The sequence below is a fragment of the Anopheles arabiensis genome, chromosome 3 (genome assembly GCF_016920715.1).
Source record: "Anopheles arabiensis isolate DONGOLA chromosome 3, AaraD3, whole genome shotgun sequence".
Taxonomy (NCBI): Eukaryota; Metazoa; Arthropoda; class Insecta; order Diptera; family Culicidae; genus Anopheles; species Anopheles arabiensis.
In genome coordinates this window covers 73,842,411-73,862,770 of record NC_053518.1, presented here as the reverse complement: position 1 = coordinate 73,862,770, position 20,360 = coordinate 73,842,411, and the positions used below count along the sequence as shown (strand labels likewise).

General features: G+C 45.1%; 2 protein-coding genes across 5 annotated transcripts; both read left to right on the top strand.

Annotated features, from left to right (window-relative positions):
• Nucleotides 1–6,580: 6,580 nt before the first annotated feature.
• LOC120903416 lies at nt 6,581–9,273 on the top strand. 3 transcript variants are annotated; one of them, XM_040312836.1, is made up of 3 exons: nt 6,581–6,697; nt 6,792–8,375; nt 8,450–9,273. In XM_040312836.1, the coding sequence occupies exons 2-3, from the start codon at nt 6,832–6,834 to the stop codon at nt 8,832–8,834; spliced, it is 1,929 nt and encodes a 642-aa protein (XP_040168770.1). In that variant the 5' UTR covers nt 6,581–6,697; nt 6,792–6,831; the 3' UTR covers nt 8,835–9,273. The 3 variants fall into 3 exon arrangements, with proteins under 3 accessions (XP_040168770.1, XP_040168772.1, XP_040168771.1); XM_040312838.1 differs by having other exon boundaries at nt 6,587–6,640; XM_040312837.1 differs by lacking the exon at nt 6,581–6,697 and having other exon boundaries at nt 6,707–8,375.
• A 6,547-nt stretch (nt 9,274–15,820) lies between these two features.
• On the top strand, nt 15,821–18,495 carry LOC120904033 (SET and MYND domain-containing protein 4-like). Of its 2 annotated transcripts, XR_005739687.1 has the most exons (4): nt 15,821–15,943; nt 16,008–17,593; nt 17,668–18,128; nt 18,215–18,495. XR_005739687.1 is itself a non-coding variant. In XM_040313747.1 (3 exons), exons 2-3 carry the CDS (start codon nt 16,041–16,043, stop codon nt 18,053–18,055), a joined length of 1,941 nt encoding a protein of 646 aa, XP_040169681.1. In that variant the 5' UTR covers nt 15,821–15,943; nt 16,008–16,040; the 3' UTR covers nt 18,056–18,495. The 2 variants fall into 2 exon arrangements, 1 of the variants encoding a protein (XP_040169681.1); XM_040313747.1 differs by having other exon boundaries at nt 17,668–18,495.
• Nucleotides 18,496–20,360: the final 1,865 nt, after the last annotated feature.

Here is a 20,360-nt window from a genome sequence, read left to right as displayed (position 1 = left end):
CAGTAGTAGAGCTAAAGGTAGGACAAATGGTCCTGTTGAAAGAGGATGGGAAGACTCCTCACCATTGGCCAATGGGACGGATTGCTGAGGTATTTCCTGGCCCAGATGGCGTAGTGAGAGTCGTTAGTATCAGGACTAGGAATGGCTTGTATAAGAGGCCAGCGAATAGGATTAGTCTTCTTAGAAGTAAATTTGTATTATGTATAAATATACTTGTATTAGAAGTAAATTTGGTAAATTTAGGTGGCCGCTATGTTGGAATGTAAGGATTATGAAACGGTCATTTTGAATTGTTTGCGGTTGTTTTGTCAATTGGGAATTAAAGGTTAAATGTATTTTCTGGCAGCACTGCCGATCGACAATTTCTTTGATCAAGTATGTGTGCGAATAAAGCGGCACTAGCGCATGAAACTCGATACGAGCCGGACGTGTTCTTTACTTTGTCTCCTTTGGCGATCGAAGACGACACAACAAAACACAACGTAGGGCGTAGAGGCGTCAAGGGGGAAAGGAACCAACAAACCATGTTCCAGAACGCAACACTCCTTATGCTTCTGCGCTTGTCCTCGTTAGGAAAAAGAGTGGCGAGGTTCGTATGTGTGTGGATTACCGGCCCCTCAACAAAATTACAGTTCGGGACAATTACCCCCTACCCCTTATCGAAACTTGTTTGGAGCATCTGTGTGGAAAAAAATTCTTCAGTTTGCTGGATTTGAAAAGCGGATTCCATCAGGTCCCAATGAGTGAGGTGTCTATCCCCTACACTTCTTTTGTGACCCCAGATGGTCAATTTGAATATCTGAAAATGCCATTCGGTCTTCGTAACGCCCCTTCCGAATTCCAACGTTTTATTAATTCTATTTTAAGGGAATTCATTGATGATGGCAGAATAGTAGTGTACCTCGATGACATCATCATCGCTTCTACCGATCTTAGCTCTCACTTCAGTACCCTTCGGTCCGTATTAGAAAAGATTAAGCAGAACAATTTAGAACTTCGTCTTGACAAGTGCAAATTTGTCCATGAAGAAATAGAATACTTGGGCTACAAAGCTAACTTTTCTGGAATTCAGCCTAGTGATAGGCACATTAAAGCACTTACTAATTACCCTATGCCCACTAATTTAAAGCAACTCAGACGTTGTCTTGGTCTGTTTTCATACTTCCGACGGTTTGTTCCATCTTTCTCTTGCATCGCTAAACCTATGACAAAACTTCTTCAGAAGGACGAAGTATTTAACTTCGATTCAAACTGTGTGCATGCTTTTGAAACCTTACGTGACAAACTTGTGCATTCTCCTGTCCTTTCCATATTCGACCCAAAACGGGAAACCGAATTACACTGTGACGCAAGTTCTTTTGGTTTTGGCGCTATTCTCCTTCAGAAACAGGATGACAATAAGTTGCACCCTGTTGCTTACTTTTCCAAAACCACTTCAAAAGACGAGTCCAAGTTACACAGTTATGAGCTTGAAACTCTTTCCATCATTTACGCTCTTAAGCGCTTTCACACTTATGTTCATGGGCTCCCCATTAAGATAGTTACTGACTGCAACTCGCTGGTCGAGACCCTTAAGAACCGTAATGCTTCCGCTAAGATCAAAGCTAAGACCGTAATGCTTCCGATTACAAGGCTTTCTTTCTGTTTTTAACCTTTGGTGTTCCTTAAACTGTTTGTCACTCAATGTTAGTAAGTGCTCGGTCATTTCGTTTACTCGTGCGAGAACTCCATTATGTTTTAATTATATTCTTTCTGACACTTTATTGCCTCGATCTGAAACTGTTAGGGACTTAGGCATTATATTAGACACGAAACTTGTTTTAGACAAACAATTTGACGACGTAATTGCTAGGGCTAACAGGACTCTTGGACACATAATTAGAAGTAGCAAAATATTTCATGACCCTCTCTGTTTAAAATCACTTTACTGTTGCCTTGTTCGTCCTTTGATTGAGTACGCTTCAGTTGCTTGGTTTCCGGAGCAAGTCACTAGAATTGAGAGGCTTGAGAGGATCCAGCGAAAATTTACCCGGGTAGCTATTAAGCGGCTTCCGTGGAGACATAACGACGTGCTACCAGCTTATCATACGAGGTGTCAGTTGTTAGGGCTTGAAACTTTGGAAAAGAGAAGAATGGTTGCCCAAGGAATTTTTATGTTCAAACTATTAACTGGAAGAATCGATGCACCTCTATTGCTAAGTCATGTAAATTTGTATGTCCCTACTAGACCTTTAAGAACTCGACAATTTTTAATAACTGACTTTCGTTATCGTCTTTTCTGTGCTAGGGATCCGTTGTTATTAATGTCCAAGAATTTTAATTTATTTTCAAATTTTGTAGACCTGTCCTTTAGTGTACCGAAATGTACTAGCGTCATTCGAGATTGCATTACGTCTAATTTTAGGAACACATAGTTTATAAGACATTAGTTTTAATTGTGTATGTAGGCCATGGAGGCTCGATACTCTATAATAAATAAATAAATAAATAAATAAGATTGCCAGGTGGTCCTTGTTTCTGGAAAATTACGATTATACCATCTGTCATCGCTCAGGCACTTTTATGCCTCATGTCGACGCACTGAGTCGCACCGAAGCTGTGGGTGCCATCGGTGAGATTGACCTTGACTTCCAGCTTCAAGTAGCTCAGACGCGTGACCCATCTATCGAAGCTCTTAAACATCGGTTAGAGTCAGAAGAAGTTGACGGATTCTTACTTCAAGATGGGCTTGTCTATCGCGACATACCTGATGGTCAACCTCAATTGTATGTCCCTTCGGAAATGGTCGACAACGTAATTAGACACACTCACGAGCGAATTGGCCACCTGGGCATAAACAAAACCTTCCGCAAAATTAGTCAGCATTACTGGTTCCCCCACATGAAGCCCACTATCGACAAATTCATTAAGAACTGCCTCAAGTGCATTGTTTATTCTGCACCTCATCATACTAATGCCCGGAATATGTACAGCATCCCTAAAGAGCCTTTACCCTTCGATACCATCCATATTGACCATTTAGGTCCGCTCCCTAGTTCTCCCTTACGCAAGAAGTATATACTTGTTGTTATCGATGCTTTCACTAAATTAACCAAACTTTACCCAACCTCCTCAACTAATACGAAGGAAGTGTGTTCTGCCCTTTCCCAATATATGTCTTACTATAGCCGCCCTAGGCGGATTGTTAGCGATCGAGCTACTTGTTTCACCTCAACCTTGTTTGAGGACTTCTTGGAATCGCATAACATTAGCCATGTCCTCAACGCCACCGGATCCCCACAAGCCAATGGACAGGTAGAACGGGTGAACCGTGTGTTGCGTCCTATCCTTAGCAAACTATCTGATGCTCCAGACCAGACCGATTGGGTATCCAAGTTGCGGTCAGCCGAATACGCTTTAAACAATACCGTCCACACATCTACGAACTTCTGCCCCTCTGTCCTACTCTTTGGTGTTGAGCAACGCGGTAAAGTTCCAGACGAGTTAGCCGAATACCTGGATAAGAAATTTGATCGAGCCTCTAGGGACTTAGAAGCCATTCGGGATAAAGCGTTAGGAAACATAGAAGAGTCTCAACGGAAGGATGAGGAATACTTTAGCAAAAAGCACAAACCACCGCAGTGCTATAAGGAGGGTGACTTAGTGGCTATACGTTACTCTGATACGACCGATAGTGGTAATAAGAAGCTCAATCCTAAATTCAGGGGACCTTACGTCATCCATAAAGTGTTGCCCCATGATAGGTACGTGGTACGCGATGTAGAAGGATGTCAACTCACACAACTACCCTACGATGGGGTTCTAGAAGCGAATAAGTTGCGACGTTGGACCGAGTCCAGTGATTAGGAAATTGAGGGCAATTTATTGTTCAGGATAGCCGAGCTGTAACGTCCGGACTAATATCGCCCACTGTGCACTCAACCCGAACCCCGAACGCAGCGGTATAAACGCATTATACCTTGACCGCTGGAGCACCCGGTGTGCTAGATGAACTGTCATAGAATAAAGCTCTCTTCTTGGCGCGACATTGAACTGAACAGACGTAAGCCACTGACTTCTGCGTATAATTATTTGTGTGCTCTTCCGAATTGTGATAAATCTTATTAAAACGACCAATTAACCTTCCGCCAAGCGTAAAACGCTTGGTCGTTACACTAGTTTTATTATTAATTCACCTAGAATCAATCAATTTATTGTTAGTAGAATATTATTTTAATCAATAACTGTAGGTTTAACAACTGTTCATGAACAAAAATGAATTTCGAAAATACCCCTAGACACTACCGAGCTGCACAAGAAACTGGTTACCCAATTGATTATCGCTGCAAACTTTCGTTGTACGTATGATCAGCTGTCAGATTTATGCGCACGGTTAAGCCGCCCGCCGGTTAATCCGTCCCCGGATAATCGACGTTCTATTGTATTTTTAAAACATTCAGTTCCAGTAACTCCAGACCCTTTTGCTCATTGTTAGAAATGCGTGTTTATAGTCAATCTGTTATTATTGTTTTATTAATCTCTTTTAATTCATTTAGTATCACTACCCCTTTATACAACAAAACCAGCAAATAGCACGATAATGAATAATAATATGTTGGCCCAACAGGCAAAGTTCGAAGTAGAACTAGCGATGTGGTTAGTAGCATCAAGGATGAAGCATGAGTACCCAAGTACCATAAATCCACTAAACGACGACTAAACGGCTTCTAAACGACTCAAGCACTCTACCTAAACGGAATATAGAAAGACTTCGTTTAGCAGGCGGCAAACGACTCATGCATTCTAAAAATAGCAAAAAAGCTGGTGGCGCTATCTGTAGGTGGGATACCCCAACCAGTTGAGAGCTTCATCGCTTGGAGGAGAGCTTTCTCATTTCCTCTGTACTGTTGTATGGTTTCGCATTGAAGTTATGCATCGCTAGAACTGGAACGGCGATACGATTGTTTAAATACTAAACTCCAATGAAAACCACCAGCACTGAAGCAAGTGAGATTTGAGTAATGGTCGTTGGTGTTGATACCCACGTATCTGACCACACGACCATTCATATAGATTTTTGCTCAGAAAGTTAGAAGGCTATATAGGTCATGATAGGATGAAACTTGTCGAAACACATTGCAAGAAAAGGATAGCAATATAATGATGAGTTGTAATACGCCATCTCTTGATCAAACCAATGAAGCTGTGGAGCTTTCATTTTTTTTCTATGGATATTCAATTTTCCAGTCGTTTAAGCTTAATCTGTGGCGCTTGGGTATGAATTGGAATATCAGGGGAGGGAGTGAATCCGAATGGTCATTTATATTTTTAGCTCTTTTTTGCATGAGTTCATCCTTTACATGTGTTCACTATCCCCGAAAATAGTCTGTATTTCGTTGATATTTTCAGGGATAATTCGTTAACGAATTATCCCTGAAAAGACCACCAGCGTGGTTGGGAGCTTGAGGTGAGGCCGCTGGCAGACAGCGAAAAAAACCAACGTTACACTGCTTCTTTGGACTGATCGTTTAGGCCGCAAATACACGACGCGCGTTTCTGCGCCCGCGGAAACGCGTATAACAATCCAGCCATATAAATGAAATGTCATTCGAGAGCGCTATGCTCATGCTGGATATCTCTGCGGAACTGTTATACGCGTTTAAACGCGCCCGCGGAAACGCGCGTCGCGTGTGACCGCTCACGGTCTCGCACCTTCGTCCGCCAATCTGTTATCTAGGCCTTAATGGCAAACGTCTCCACGCCATCCTGCCACCTCCATTTAGGCCTACCACGCCATCGACTCTGTCTTCTGTAGACGGCCTAAAAAGACTGTACGAACTGGAACGTCCGTTTCCATGCGTGCAACACCGGAGCCTGGCGAGCTTGATACGCTGTACGACAGTGAGGTTGCCGTACATCTCGTATAGCTCGTCATTGTAGCTGCTCCTCCATTGTCCTTCCACACATACGGGGCCAAGTATCCTTGTGAGCATCTTCCTCTCGAACGCGGCTAAGAGGGCTTGTGTGTGAGTCCCGGTACAATATATGTGCGATATATATGCCAACTTCGTCCGCCGTGACAGATGCCGTGTGGTGAACTTATTTCTCAGGCTGTAGAATGACCGGGCAGCCAGCATCCTTGCGCGCAACTCAGCTTCCATGCTGTTGTCGTTGCTGACCTTTGACCCCAGATAGGTGTATTCTGGGACGACTTCAAAAGTGCGTTCACCTATCTGCCCGTTGCGCCTACTTACCCGGCGCTCTAGCACCAATCGAACACGACATCGAACATGAAAAATGTATGGGATTTGACATGTTTGTCTTGTTTGTTTGTTTGTGTCTGACAGTGCACCTCCATATGATTATATGGGTTTGTTCGTGTCGGATGTCGTGTTCGATTGCTGCTAGAGCGCCGCCTTAGGGTGCGCCACCTTACTTTTGCGTAAAATTTGTGACGGCAATTTGCGGGTCGTCTAGAAGCAGTGTAACGCCACGTAACGCAGAGGCGTGTTTATTTACCTTCATCTTTTTGATTTTGCTGTTTGGGTAAACATCAGAGAAATGTCAAATTTATTTTTTGGCAAGCGCGGCAAATCTGTTCTATTGTGTCCGTTCTCACGGCAACCGACATTGCTGCCGGAGGAAAAACAAAGCAGAGTTTGTAAGCAGTTATTTATTCACGTATCTATCGAGAACGCTTAGCTCCATTTTGTTTTGCGTGAGTGAGGCCTGGTTAAATCCGCCTTTGGTCACTACTTTCATTTCTATTCTAGACTTTTCTTACTCGTCCGGCGTTTTACATATAATTTTAGACGGTGTTAACCTGAAAGCAAGCCCAATATACAGGTGAACATGTCTAAGCGGCTCAGTAACAAGAAGTGCGATGTGACGAAGCTGTTTGATACTCTTTGGAAAGAAGCGAAGCAGCACCGCGTCGCCATACTGATCCAGAACCAGCCGGATAAGGATAAGTTAGCAGAGGTCATTAAGCGCAAGACCGATGACTTTCTGCGCACGTTCCCGTTTCGCGACCGGCTTAAGCTGCAACCCGACACAAAGGACAATGCGAAAGCGCTTGCGGCTCGCAATCGTGGCAATGAACTGTTCGTTCCAATGCAAGGAAAGTACTTGGAGTCGCTCCAGCACTACAACGAGAGCATCGCGTACTCGGAGCCAGGTTCCGAAGCAAGAGCGCTTGCGTACGGCAACCGGTCGGTGGTCTGTCTGAAGTTAGGCCTGTCCCAAGAGTGTTTGGAGAACATACGCCTAGCGCGGGCCTCGAACTATCCGGCACGATTGATGAACAAGCTGAACAAGCGCGAACAGGACGTGAAGCGATGCATCGAAAATGATGCCCAAATCATTCCGCGCAGAGTGACGCACACGCCTGGAAAATATTGGGCACGTGAAACGGGCTGTCCTGCACTGCAATTGAGCTATGAGGCACACGCAAACATCCCTCACCTGGCGAAATGTGTTGAGTTGCGCCAGAACAGCCAATACGGTCGTCATTTGGTGACGACGCAGCATCTAAAGGCAGGGGACGTGTTTTTGATTGAGAAGCCGTACGCAAACTTGCTATGTGACACAGAGCGATATAAACGTTGCGCTTTTTGTCAGAATGAGGACACGTTTACGCTGATTCCTTGCGAGGGATGCACCGTGGCGATGTACTGCTCGAAGGAATGTATGGACAAAGCGCATAAGCAGTATCATCGGTACGAGTGTGGCGTGCTGCGTGACTGTTGGCGCATTGTTGGCCACTTGTTTGGGGGCATGGTGGGATTGCGTACGGTTGCCACGGCCATCGCATCCTTCGACCAGGATCTCGAGGGTTTGGCCCATCATCTGAACACGCTGGACGAAGCGAATGTGAATGCATTCACGGTGGACTGGAACGAGGTTACAGACAGCGATATGTACGACACGGTACACGTGCTCGCCACGAACCAGAAACGTCGAGGTCGCAAAGATCTGTCGAAACTCATATTTTTCACCTCCATCGTCCACCTACTACTGCTGGAACGCACCGAGCTCGGAACGTTGTGTGAGTCAAACCCGGCAAGAAGCAAGCTTCTGTTCGATCTGCTGCTTCGCCACGTGCAAACGTCCCTGATCAACAAGAAGGGTGTGTATCACATGACACGCTCGAAGGACGATGTGGAGGAAGACGAGTATGAGGATAATTATTTTGGGTACGATAGGGACGATGAGGAGGAACAGGAATACACGGACTACGGGGAGGAAACGCATGCAATTGCCGTTTACCCCTTGTTTAGCATGGTGAACCATAGCTGCATACCGAACGTGGCCCCGATCCATCTGCTCGATGGCCGGTGTGCCTTTGTAGCCAGCCGACCGATCGCTGCCGGAGAGCAGCTGTTCGACGTCTATGAGTAAGTGTAAGATTTGTGGGAAGTGGGGCAGAGTTTTCTCACTAAAATGTCTTATAAAAACAAACTCTTTTCAGCTTTCTCACAATGGAGTTCGACCCCTCGTTCCGAAGATATTGTCTGAAGCAATCGTACTTTTTCAACTGTCGCTGCCCGGCATGCCAATCTGGTTGGCCCATGCCTTTCCGTAATAAGAGCCTAGCGGAAGAACATTTTCTCCTACTGCTGCGTGAGATGGATAACGTGGTGCAGGGACTGCCGCGGCTGGTAGAGTACATGAACCAGGCCGGGCGGCACTATCCGAAGCATCAGATCACGGCCGCGGAGGTGATACTGTCGCATACCCTGCGCATGATTCACAGCTACTCGCCGGTGGATGATATGCTCAACGAGATGGAGGGTATTGCTGAGATTGGTTTGGAAGCTATTTTTAAGCGAATTTTGATAAGGAACTTCAGATAGTGTGGATTTCGCTGTTACTGATCTCATTCGCCCTACCTGAATACTGAATCTCGTTCTCGTTCCGTTTCAATGTTTATGCTCTAAGCGTTAGTGTTTCTTTTTGTCGAATTTTGGGAATTTTCCTTTTACATCATCAAAACAATCAAGAAAAACTATATTTTAAGTCCTGCAAGCAGAGAGCTTATTAGCCCGGTGTTAATAATGAAAAAAAAAAACGATTCCAATCAAGTGCCGGAACGAAATAAAATAATAATTCTAGGATGTTAACAAATCACTTCCATGGCCAGGCCATCAAATTGTTAACAAGCAGAGGATACGGCACCAATCCTTTAGTTTATGGTTTATGAGTAAATTGGAATCGTCATCTACTTAAAAGTATTGTTTGCTAATATAGACATTAAGAATTTGTTTACTTCGAATAAATGCTCTATTTGCACAATCCGATTGTTATTTTTACATCATTTTATTTTTATCTTTATTAGAAAATTTTGTGTTTCGGACTGGTGCACAATTGAGGATATTTAAGGCACACGCGGCTCTTCTGTATAAACCACTTATATTCTAATATAAATAACATATATTCTCCAGGACTGTTGTGTGTGTCGGGTCGCGGCCTATGATCGAGTGCCCACCCTCGGTAGCCCGATCGCTCCCGAAGCTCTTAACGGCCATTCGGACGTCGGATGCTGTCAGTTGCACGACAGCATCGAGTCGCGGTTACACTGCACCGTTTCTGTACACAACATCTCCCTCTCTTAATTCAGCTGGTACAGCTGCAACCTGCGCGACGCCCTTCTATCACAAGAAGAGCGGCGAGGTGGACCATTCATTTGTTCACATACGCAGACTATGCTAGGGGAATGTTGTGCCACGATGGCTAAAACTGGGTTTGCTAAAATGCTAAAAATTGTGACGGCTATTTTGTTCCAGAAACTCTACCCTCAGCCATTAAAACATCCTACCGTAAATTAATACCATTATTTTCCATTCTTGTATCACTTAATTTCTAGCACTTCTTTGAGACATGTACCCTCTCGCCAGGGATCCTTTAACTCATATACCCGTTTATAAATCATTATTTACGCCTACGCTAAGGTTCTTGCGACCTCATGTGTCTCCCTTTTCTTTGGTACGCTTCGTGACAAATTATCGGCGAGGACTGTTTACGAAGGTAATTGGCGCTATCTATTCGACCTTCATAATTGCCATAGCTATATAATCTGCGCAGCATTGTATCACGTTGCATGGGCTTAACCACCTCATTGTAAAGGAATGGAATTGCATTTCCCGTGCCTGCTGCATAATCTATGCCATCAGCAGCCTTTATACTAGCTACTAGACATTCGGTCTGTTTTTTATCAAGCCTATCATGCTGCTTTAAATTTCTGCCCTCTCTATATCAATAACTTTCAATGGGTGTTGACCACAGACCCAACAACTCAAACAGATCCGCACCGAATAGCATAAGATCATGTTTTGCCACTCTTATGGTTACTTCAGCCGTAACATTGCCTAGTGTGGCCTCACATAGAAATTCACCCTCGAGCATAAGACCAGCTCCTGAAGCAGTTCTCGCTGCGACGGAAAGGGGTTTGAGCCGGGGGCTCCCTATTTGTTTCCATGTACGCATGCCTATTATAGAAATATCCGACCCTGAGTCGAGTTGCAGGTGAACTGGCTTGTTGTTGAGACTAACCTCCACGTATTTTCTCCTAGATGCTACGCTCTGCACACTGACAGTTACCACTTGTGCAACATTCCCTTCCTGTTCCTCATATCCGAGGCCATACTCAGGATGCCTAAATTTCCTTCGATTTTTGTTGCAATGACTAGCTTTGTGGCCTATCCGCCTACACTTAAAACATTCTTTAGTACGATATGGGCAATCACGTTGCCAGTGGTTATCCCCACATGCCCAGCAGGGCTTACTCTGCGTCGTACGCTGATCTAGCTGCGATCTTTTGACTTGTAAGTGTCTTTCCGACTGTACAGCCAACACATTCTCATGTGCTGGGGACTCGATCATGGCACTATCCTTCTTTAAGTTAACTATCCTGCCGCACTCCGCCGACAACTGCTGCAGCGTAATATCTGCTTTATCTTCTATTCGCGCAAGCAGCCTCGTACGGAAGTCAACATCGTGCTCTGACTTCAACCCGCACACAAACAATAAACACTTAAATTGTTCCTCTGTAAGCTTTCCAAGCTCAAATCCGACGCACGCCTTGTTCAACCTACACGCATATGACATATGGTCTTCATTCTTATTTTTCGCTATTTGCAAGCACTTGAACCTTTTGCTAAGCAATGACTCTCGCGTGTCAAACAACTCGGTCAACCTCTGGACCGTTTCCGCAAATGAAAAATCTCCCGCTTTCCGGGGCAATATAAACGACGTGTACCTGTCGTGCTCGACCGGACCTAACTTCCTCATCAACAGCCTGACTTTCGCGGCTTCATCTATACGCTCCGCATCCTTCCTAAACAGCTCCTCATATCTCGCAAACCACCCACCGAACGTTACACCTCCTTCCTCATCATAACGAAATTCCGTTATATTTCTCGCTAGCGTGTCAATGATCTACTCGGGGTGTACCGCGGCCGTAGACGCACCTAAGTTATTTAAACGCTGGCATAATAATTCACTTATAAGCTGCTGCTGCTGTGCCATCTGCTTTTGTAGCTGCTGTAGCGTTTGCATCATCGTATTATCACTTCCACTCAAATACGGACCTGTACTTTGGTGCTGCTGTGCGGGAGCCGACTGCGATGGCGCCGTTGGAGCTGACAGCAATGGCGCCTGACCACCGTGGAACAGTGGCAATGACCCGGATTGCGATGGCGGTTGCGCACGTATCTGCAACGGCGCGGCATTTTCACTTCGCTGCATACCACCGAGAATGCGCTGGTCGCCCAAAAGATGCACGTTGGGTTGCAGCATCGCACCGTTCTGCGGAATTAGCCCTCCGCTCGCGCTAGCTAGCCCTAGCGATGAACGACGCATCTCCTCGTCCATGGCACCAGTCTCCTCAGAGGACATCCTTCGCCGCTTGGGTCGCGGAATTTTCACTCGGATAAATAAACGAAACAACAAACAATTAGAAACTCGTCGCCACTTTTGTGTTTCGGACTGGTGCACAATTGAGGATATTTAAGGCACACGCGGCTCTTCTGTATAAACCACTTATATTCTAATATAAATAACATATATTCTCCAGGACTGTTGTGTGTGTCGGGTCGCGGCCTATGATCGAGTGCCGACCCTCGGTAGCCCGATCGCTCCCGAAGCTCTTAACGGCCATTCGGACGTCGGATGCTGTCAGTTGCACGACAGCATCGAGTCGCGGTTACACTGCACTGTACACAACAGAAAAGGAACTCTTTATTAGTACACCTTACATCGTCTATCAATCGCTCCCACAGACTAAAAGCCTATTGGCCCGAAAGGCTCCTTTAAATTGAAATACAGTAGAACGTCGATTATCCGAGGGCGGATTAACCGGCGGGCGGCTTAACCGTGCGCATAAATGTGACAGCTGTTCAAACGTACGGCAAACATTTGCAGCGATAGTCAAGTGGGCAACCAGTTTTTTGTGCAGCTCTGTAGTGTTATTGGTATTTTCGAAATTCATGTTTGTTCATGAAAAGTTGCCAAACCTATAGTTATTGAATAACATAATATTCTACTAACGATTAATCGATCAATTCAAAGTGAATTAATCATAAAACTAGGGAATTTTATAATTTTTATACGAATTTGACATTTCTTGGACCATTATCCGTGCAAATCGATTAACCGGTAACCGTCCGGTCCCGAGCTGCCCGGATAATCGACGTTCTACTGTTAATGTAATCCGTATAAATAATAACATTATTTTGGGGATCCACGGAAACAGGAAGTGATCGTGAACCCATATCGGCATTGGAACCTGGAATGGATCCCAAGTGCCACAAATCCACTAAACGACCACTAAACGGGTTCTAAACGACTCAAACTCTCAACCTAAACGGAATATAGAAAGACTTCGTTTAGTAGACGGCAAACGACTCAAGCATTCTAAAAATAGCAAAAAGCTGGTTGCGCCATCTGTTTGTGGGATACCCAACCAGTTGAGCTTCCTCGCTTGGAGCTTTCTCATTTCCTCTGTACGGCTGGAAATAGACGAACCGAGATCATCGCGGTACCGCGAAAATGGCGTATGACTTGAGCTGTCAATTATGTTATAAAATCTGACAGATAGGCGAGATAATCGCGGTTCGTGTATGGAACCATCCGAGGTCTGGCGACGATTGAATGTGCCAAGAAGAAATATTTTTCTATCAATTTGCGAATCACATTATTTATTTCACATAGTTTATGCAAAATAAAATACAAAACTCATTTCTCGACACGAGTTTTCACACAAATCCGCCAGAAAAAGTAAAAATAATCGGTTCGCGCTACCGCAAAAATCTCAGCAATACCGAAGTTGGGTATCTCTGCGAAACAGCAGGCGCGATTGGAGGCGCGGAAGATTTGACAGCTCTACTATTCTACAACTGTTATAAACAAGGCGCGAATTTCGCGGTACCGCGACGATCTCGGTTCGTCTATTTCCAGCCTACTGTTGTATGGTTTCGCATTGAAGTTATGCATCGCTAGAACTAGAACGGCGATACGATTGTTTAAATACTAAACTCCAATGGAAACCACCAGCACTGAAGCAAGTGAGATTTGAGTAATGGTCGTTGGTGTTGATACCCACGTATCTGACCACACGACCATTTATTTAGATTTTTGCTCAGAAAGTTAGAAGGCTATATAGGTCATGATAAGATGAAACTTGCCGAAACACATTGCAAGAAAAGGATAGCAATATAATGATGAGTTGTAATACGCCATCTATTGATCAAACCAATGAAACTGTGGAGCTTTCATTTTTTTTCTATGGATATTCAATTTTCCAGTCGTTTAAGCTTAATCTGTGGCGCTTGGGATGCTGCATCTAAACCGGTCCATCAAATGAACCCTAAGCTATTCCGGCCCTGAAACTATACTGATCGTGGAACTGATCCCATAATTTAAAATTGTTCCTGAATCCATACCAGTCCTGGAACTGATACTGTAACCTTACCTGTACTAGAACTGATAGTGAGTCCAAGCCAGACGTGGAATTCCTGCAGGTTTCGGAACCGAGCACGAGCTCATAGCGACTCCGGTACAAAACCTGAAGCAATTCCGGTCCTGCGAGCGAAAATGGTGTCGGATGCGATTTTATCGGACGAGATTTATATGGGATATGACAGATGACGTCGGACGTGCGATTTCGTCGTCCGACGTTATCTGTCAAATCCTATATAAATCTCATCCGATAAAATCGCATCCGATGAGCGTTGCCACCGCCCTTACGGTCCTAGAACTGAAATTGAACCCATCCTGATCCTGGATCCGATCTTGAACCCCCCAAGCGAAATTTTTCGGGGATAATGAACATAAACTCATGCCATCTCTTTCTATTCATCAGCTCTACTCTCTCACACGCATCGATGAACTTTTACACATCTCTTTGTTCATTGTGCTATATTTGAAGGGTTCAAAACTGATAGATAACGATTCATGTTCATGAACTAGTAATTGTCAAATGGTAATGGTGTAATGTTTGCACCATGGTCGACATGAGTTCAATTCCATTTTTATTGTTTTCATTGATGATTTAAAGTTTTGATTTCTTTTTAAAACATGCAGCTCCAGTAACTTTAGACCCCTTTACTCATTGTTAGAAATGCGTGTTTAATAGTCAATCTATTATTTTTATTGTTTTATTTATTTCTTTTAATTCATTTAGTATCAGTATCCCTTCATACAACAAAACAAGCAAATAGCACGATCATGAATAATAATATGGTGGCGCAACTGGCAAAGTGATTCGAAGTAGAATTAGCGATGTGGTTGGTAGCATCAAGGATGAAGCATGAGCATGAATTGGAATATGAGGGAAGGGAGTGAATCCGAATGTTCATTTCTATTTTTAGCTCTTTTTTGCATGGGTTCATCCTTCACGTGTGTTCACTATCCCCGAAAATGATCTGTATTTCGCTGGTCTTTTCGGGGATAATTCGTTAACGAATTATCCCCGAAAAGACCAGCGAAAACCAGCGTGGTCAGGAGCTTGGGCCTTAACCGATCTCTAACCCAAGCAAAATTTTTCGGGGATAATGAACATAAACTCATGCCATCTCTTTCTATTCATCAGCTCTACTCTCTCACACGCATCGATGAACTTTTACACATCTCTTTGTTCATTGTGCTATATTTGAAGGGTTCAAAACTGATAGATAACGATTCATGTTCATGAACTAGTAATGGTCAAATGGTAATGGTGTAATGTTTGCACCATGGTCGACATGAGTTCAATTCCATTTTTATTGTTTTCATTGATGATTTAAAGTTTTGATTTCTTTTTAAAACATGCAGCTCCAGTAACTTTAGACCCCTTTACTCATTGTTAGAAATGCGTGTTTAATAGTCAATCTATTATTTTTATTGTTTTATTTATTTCTTTTAATTCATTTAGTATCAGTATCCCTTCATACAACAAAACAAGCAAATAGCACGATCATGAATAATAATATGGTGGCGCAACTGGCAAAGTGATTCGAAGTAGAATTAGCGATGTGGTTGGTAGCATCAAGGATGAAGCATGAACATGAATTGGAATATGAGGGAAGGGAGTGAATCCGAATGTTCATTTCTATTTTTAGCTCTTTTTTGCATGGGTTCATCCTTCACGTGTGTTCACTATCCCCGAAAATGATCTGTATTTCGCTGGTATTTTCGGGGATAATTCGTTAACGAATTATCCCCGAAAAGACCAGCGAAAACCAGCGTGGTCGGGAGCTTGGGAACCCACTAGTCGTTAGTTCTGGTCACCTTGCTTAGAGGGCTGTACGTTTTTGTTGCTTGGGTAAAACAGAGAAATGTCAGTTTTTTTTCCTGCGGCGGCAAATATGTTCCCTCTTGTTCATTTTCAACGTAACCGACATTGCCGCCGACCGAAAACTAAGCCCGACAATTGTGCAATTGTTTTCCACTCGTATCCCACTGCCACTCGACTCCATTTTGTTTTTGCGTGAGTTTTGTAATCTTTCCTGGTGTGGACTAGTTGTTGTCACTGTTTTGATTGTAATTTTTAGACAAGAGCTTAACCCAAGAGCCAGGACGTGAACATGTCTCTCATGCTGGGCGACAGCAATTTCGATTTGGTACAGTACTTTCTTCGACTGTGGGAGATGTTGTTCGAACACCGAATCAGCGAAGCTACCCAAGCCCGGCCAGAGATGGCAGAAGCGATTATTAGGCGCGAAATTGAAGACTATCTGCGCACGTCCCTGTTGCGCGAAAGGCTGCATCTGCAACCCGACACAAAGGACAATGCGAAAGCGCTTGCGGCCCGCAATCGTGGCAATGAACTGTTCGTTCCGAAGCTAGGAAAGGACTTGGAGGCGCTCCAGCACTACAACGAGAGCATCGCGTACTCGGAGCCAGGTTCCGAAGCACGAGCGCTTGCGTACGGTGACCGTTCGGTGGTCTGTCTAAAGTTTAACCTGTTTAAAGAGTGTTTGGAAAACATACGCCTAGCGCGGGCCTCGAACTACCCGGCACGATTGGCGGATCAGCTGAGCGAGCGGGAACAGTACGCTAAGAAGTGCCTAAACTTGCTCCCTCCTATCTTTCCGGATCCGGCAAAACGCACGCCTGGAAAATATCGCCCACGTGGCACGGGCCGTCCGGCACTGCAGTTGAGCTACGAGGCGCACCGGAACATCCCTCACCTGGTGAAATGTGTGGAGCTGCGCCAGAACAGTGAATTCGGTCGTCATCTTGTGACGACGCAGCATTTAAAGGCAGGCGATGTTTTAATGATCGAGAAACCGTACGCATCCCTACTCTGCGAAAGAGACCAGTACAAGCGTTGCGCTTTCTGCCACAACGAGGACACGTTTACGCTAATTCCTTGCGAGGGATGCACCGTGGCGATGTACTGCTCGGAAGAATGTCGTGACAAAGCGCACAAGCAGTACCATCGGTACGAATGTGCCGTGCTGCGTGACTGTTGGCGCAGTGTTGGCTTCCCGGTTGAGATGTTGTTGGGATTGCGTACGGTTGCCACGGCTTTTGCGTCCTTCGACCAGTCTCTAGGGCAATGGATCTATCGTATGGAAACGCTGGACGAAACGAAGGTGAATGCATTCACGGTGGACTGGAACAAAGCAACGGACCGCGATATCTACGACACGGTGCACGTGCTCGCCACGAACCAGAACCGGCGCGATCACAAACAGCTAGCGTCGCTCATATTTTTCGCCTACATCGTGCAGGGGTTGCTGCTGGACCGCACCGAGCTCAGACCGCTTTGCTGGTCGTGCCCGTCAAGACGCAAGCTCCTGTTCGAACTGCTGCTACGGCACACGCAAACGGCGCTGACCAATAAGAATGATGTTTACCACATGGAACGCGTGAAGCTTGAAGATGACCATGTGGAGGACGACGAGAGCGAGGAAGATTCTTCTGTAGATAACAACAATAGTGACGATCGGAAGAGTCCGAGGAATGTGCACCACGAGGAGCGAACGCATGCGATTGCCATTTACCCCCTGTTTAGCATGGTGAACCATAGCTGCATACCGAACGTGGCCCCGATCCATCTGCTCGATGGCCGCTTGGCTATGGTAGCAACCCGACCGATCGCTGCCGGCGAGCAGCTGTACAATATCAACGGGTAAGTGTGTCTATGTGTACGAATTGCAAGAACAGGTGGCTCACTGAGTGTGTCTGCTTTACATGTCCTTTCAGCTTCTCGACGTTCGATCCCGACGATTCGGCCAGAAGACATGCACTGCAGCTGTCCCACTTTTTCAAGTGTCGCTGCGCATCGTGCCAATCTCGGGCCGTGGGTTTCAGTCCTGTCAAGCTGCTGGAGGAGCAGTACTTCTTTCGGCGGCTGAGTCTGAAAGACTGGGACTGGCAGCAGGAAGTGCACATGCTGGTAGTGTACATTAATCAGGCGGAACGGCGCCACCTGCAGAGCGTGGTAACGGGTCCGGAGCTGTTGCTGGCCCATACCATGCGCAAGTTGCACGGTTACGCGCCGGACGATGATATGTTCACCCTTACTGGGGAGCTAAGCAAGAAGAGCTGGGAAACCACTGCGCAGCAAATGATGCGATTTTTCTGTGGTTGAGCAAACCGAGCGATGCTTTTTATCACCTCTATTCAAAAGAGCCAACACTTCTGTTCTTTTTCACTACTGGCAGGTTAATGAACTGGAGTTTGTGAACTCCTCTGTTGCACCTTTTTTCTATGTGCAAGCATTGCATTATTTTATTTGAATTTTTGACAGCATTTTTACTGTTTGATTGTTGAAAAAAGCGAAGAAACGCTTGGTAGAGTGTTATATTATCGAAGCGCGGAACGAATAACGAACACGCCCAGGAAAATTGGGGGAAGCTACACTTTTGCTCTGATACCAAATGAAGCATTCCCATCGCACCCCGGGTCTTATTGAATTGTTAACATGCAGAGAAGAGGCGCCAATGCAGAACGGTTTGCAGTGGCTTCTGGAAAAGCATAATCAGCAAACGAAGTGTAAGAATTTATTTACTCTTGAATAAATATTCCGTTTTCAACAAATAAGCTGTACATTTCCTAATTCTGTTTAATTGTAGCAATATCATCAACGCCTATTCCTATCCCCACCCATGCGTAGTGATGCGCAAGAATTGGAATTTCGCTCTCGTTCGTGTACGGCTTCATATTCGTTAAGCTTATTTTTGCGTACCATTTCTAGCGTGTGCGAAAGCGTTAAGGCTTTCGCCCTTTACGGACCACTGCCAAAAGTCACCGGCAATCTGAGAAACGGCACCAGGTGGTGGTGACGTGTCAGGACGCTAGGAATGGCATCACCAAAGTATCGCCCAAAAGGTCGATCGATTGGTTGTGGAAAGTTTTCCAACTGGAAAAATGGATTCCAATGCGAACGGTCTCTACAGGGTTCTGCGGTACGCACAAAGTCACCCAAATGCGATGCCACTATTGTGATTCCAAATATGTGTGTGTGTGTGTGTGCTTCTGCCACCAGCCTCATAAAAGGGTAGCAGGGTGGAAAGTTTTACCGAAGCTGTAGCCCGCTTTGATGCGGTAAAAACATTAGCAAACGGTAGAACACACCTTTTTCTGGAGGGAATGGGACTGAAAGGTACTCATCCCTACCCTAGTATGGAGTTCAATAGAGAGAGAGAGAGTGTGGGAAGCGTAAAATGTAAAAAAAACTTTGCTACCAGCAACCGATCCCAAGCCGTAGCCGTATTGAACCTGACAAGGGCCTTTTCACGGTGACTTACCACACATATGGAGCAAGCGCGCGCGCCAACGGAAAGGGTAGTAATCGAAGAGGTAGAGAATTATTAGCACACGAAACTCGATACTTGCTAGTAGTTCTGGGGACAAAATGAACAAACTCAGTAAAAAAAAAAAAAACATTAATATACGAGGAGTTCGCCGCTTTGCCTGAGCTCTACCGAGGCGCGTGGTAGGTTCGTGTGCGTTCCTTCCGCTTTACGCAAGGCACAGGCGCTTTTTCCCAGGCGAATAATGAAATTTTACGTTTTATTTGATGGTGGCAAACAAATTGGCGGAACGTTTAATAAGTTTGACATAATCAGATTTATCGGTTACGATGGTATATTTGAAGAGCGTACCCGCTTCCTTCCCGATGGGTTGTTTGCATTGAGAACGACGTCCTGACATATGGTGGCCATCTTGGTGGAAGGGCACGAGATGTGTTTATTTAGGTGCAAGAACTCAGCCCAGATGCTGCAACCATCTACACTCTCCACTTGCCAGGGATAGCATAGTTGGTCAATGTTTGAAGCGTTGCATGTTGTCGCAAAATTACGACATGCGGAAAACCTTTCATCATCGGTGTATGGTGTGGTACCGTTTACTTAACGCCAACTTTACGTACGGATCCCTAATTTGTGGACGGCATATGTTGGCCGCATTTCATAAATCACAACCCCAGTCGGTGTGTGTGGAGTATAGGAAGGGACGTGAAACAATCGTGGGCCGTTTGATTTGGGAAGTACTTCAGCTAGCTTCAGCTTCCTATCCATAAAGAAGTTTAGTAAAGATTTGTTATTTCTGAACATTGAGTTCAAACAATCTATACTTAACGCCTAAACATACTAAAGACGAGCATCTCCAGACTTTAAGGACCCATTTTGTTGGACATCGGACACCACCCCAGCACATCGCTGTAGGTCCGTTAACGATCTTCGTCCACTTGAATGAGTTCTTCAGACCGAATGTCACCGGAGGAGACACGATGCGGGGCCACAGCATTCAGAGCAAACAATCAATTTGTGTGCACCGTTCTCCGGGGGCAAGAACTCCGAGAATCCTACTGGCCTCAGTCCCTTTTCCTGGCCTATACATTCTCACTGCAACACGACGATTCGAACTGTGTTGTCATCGTTTAGCGCCTCGAT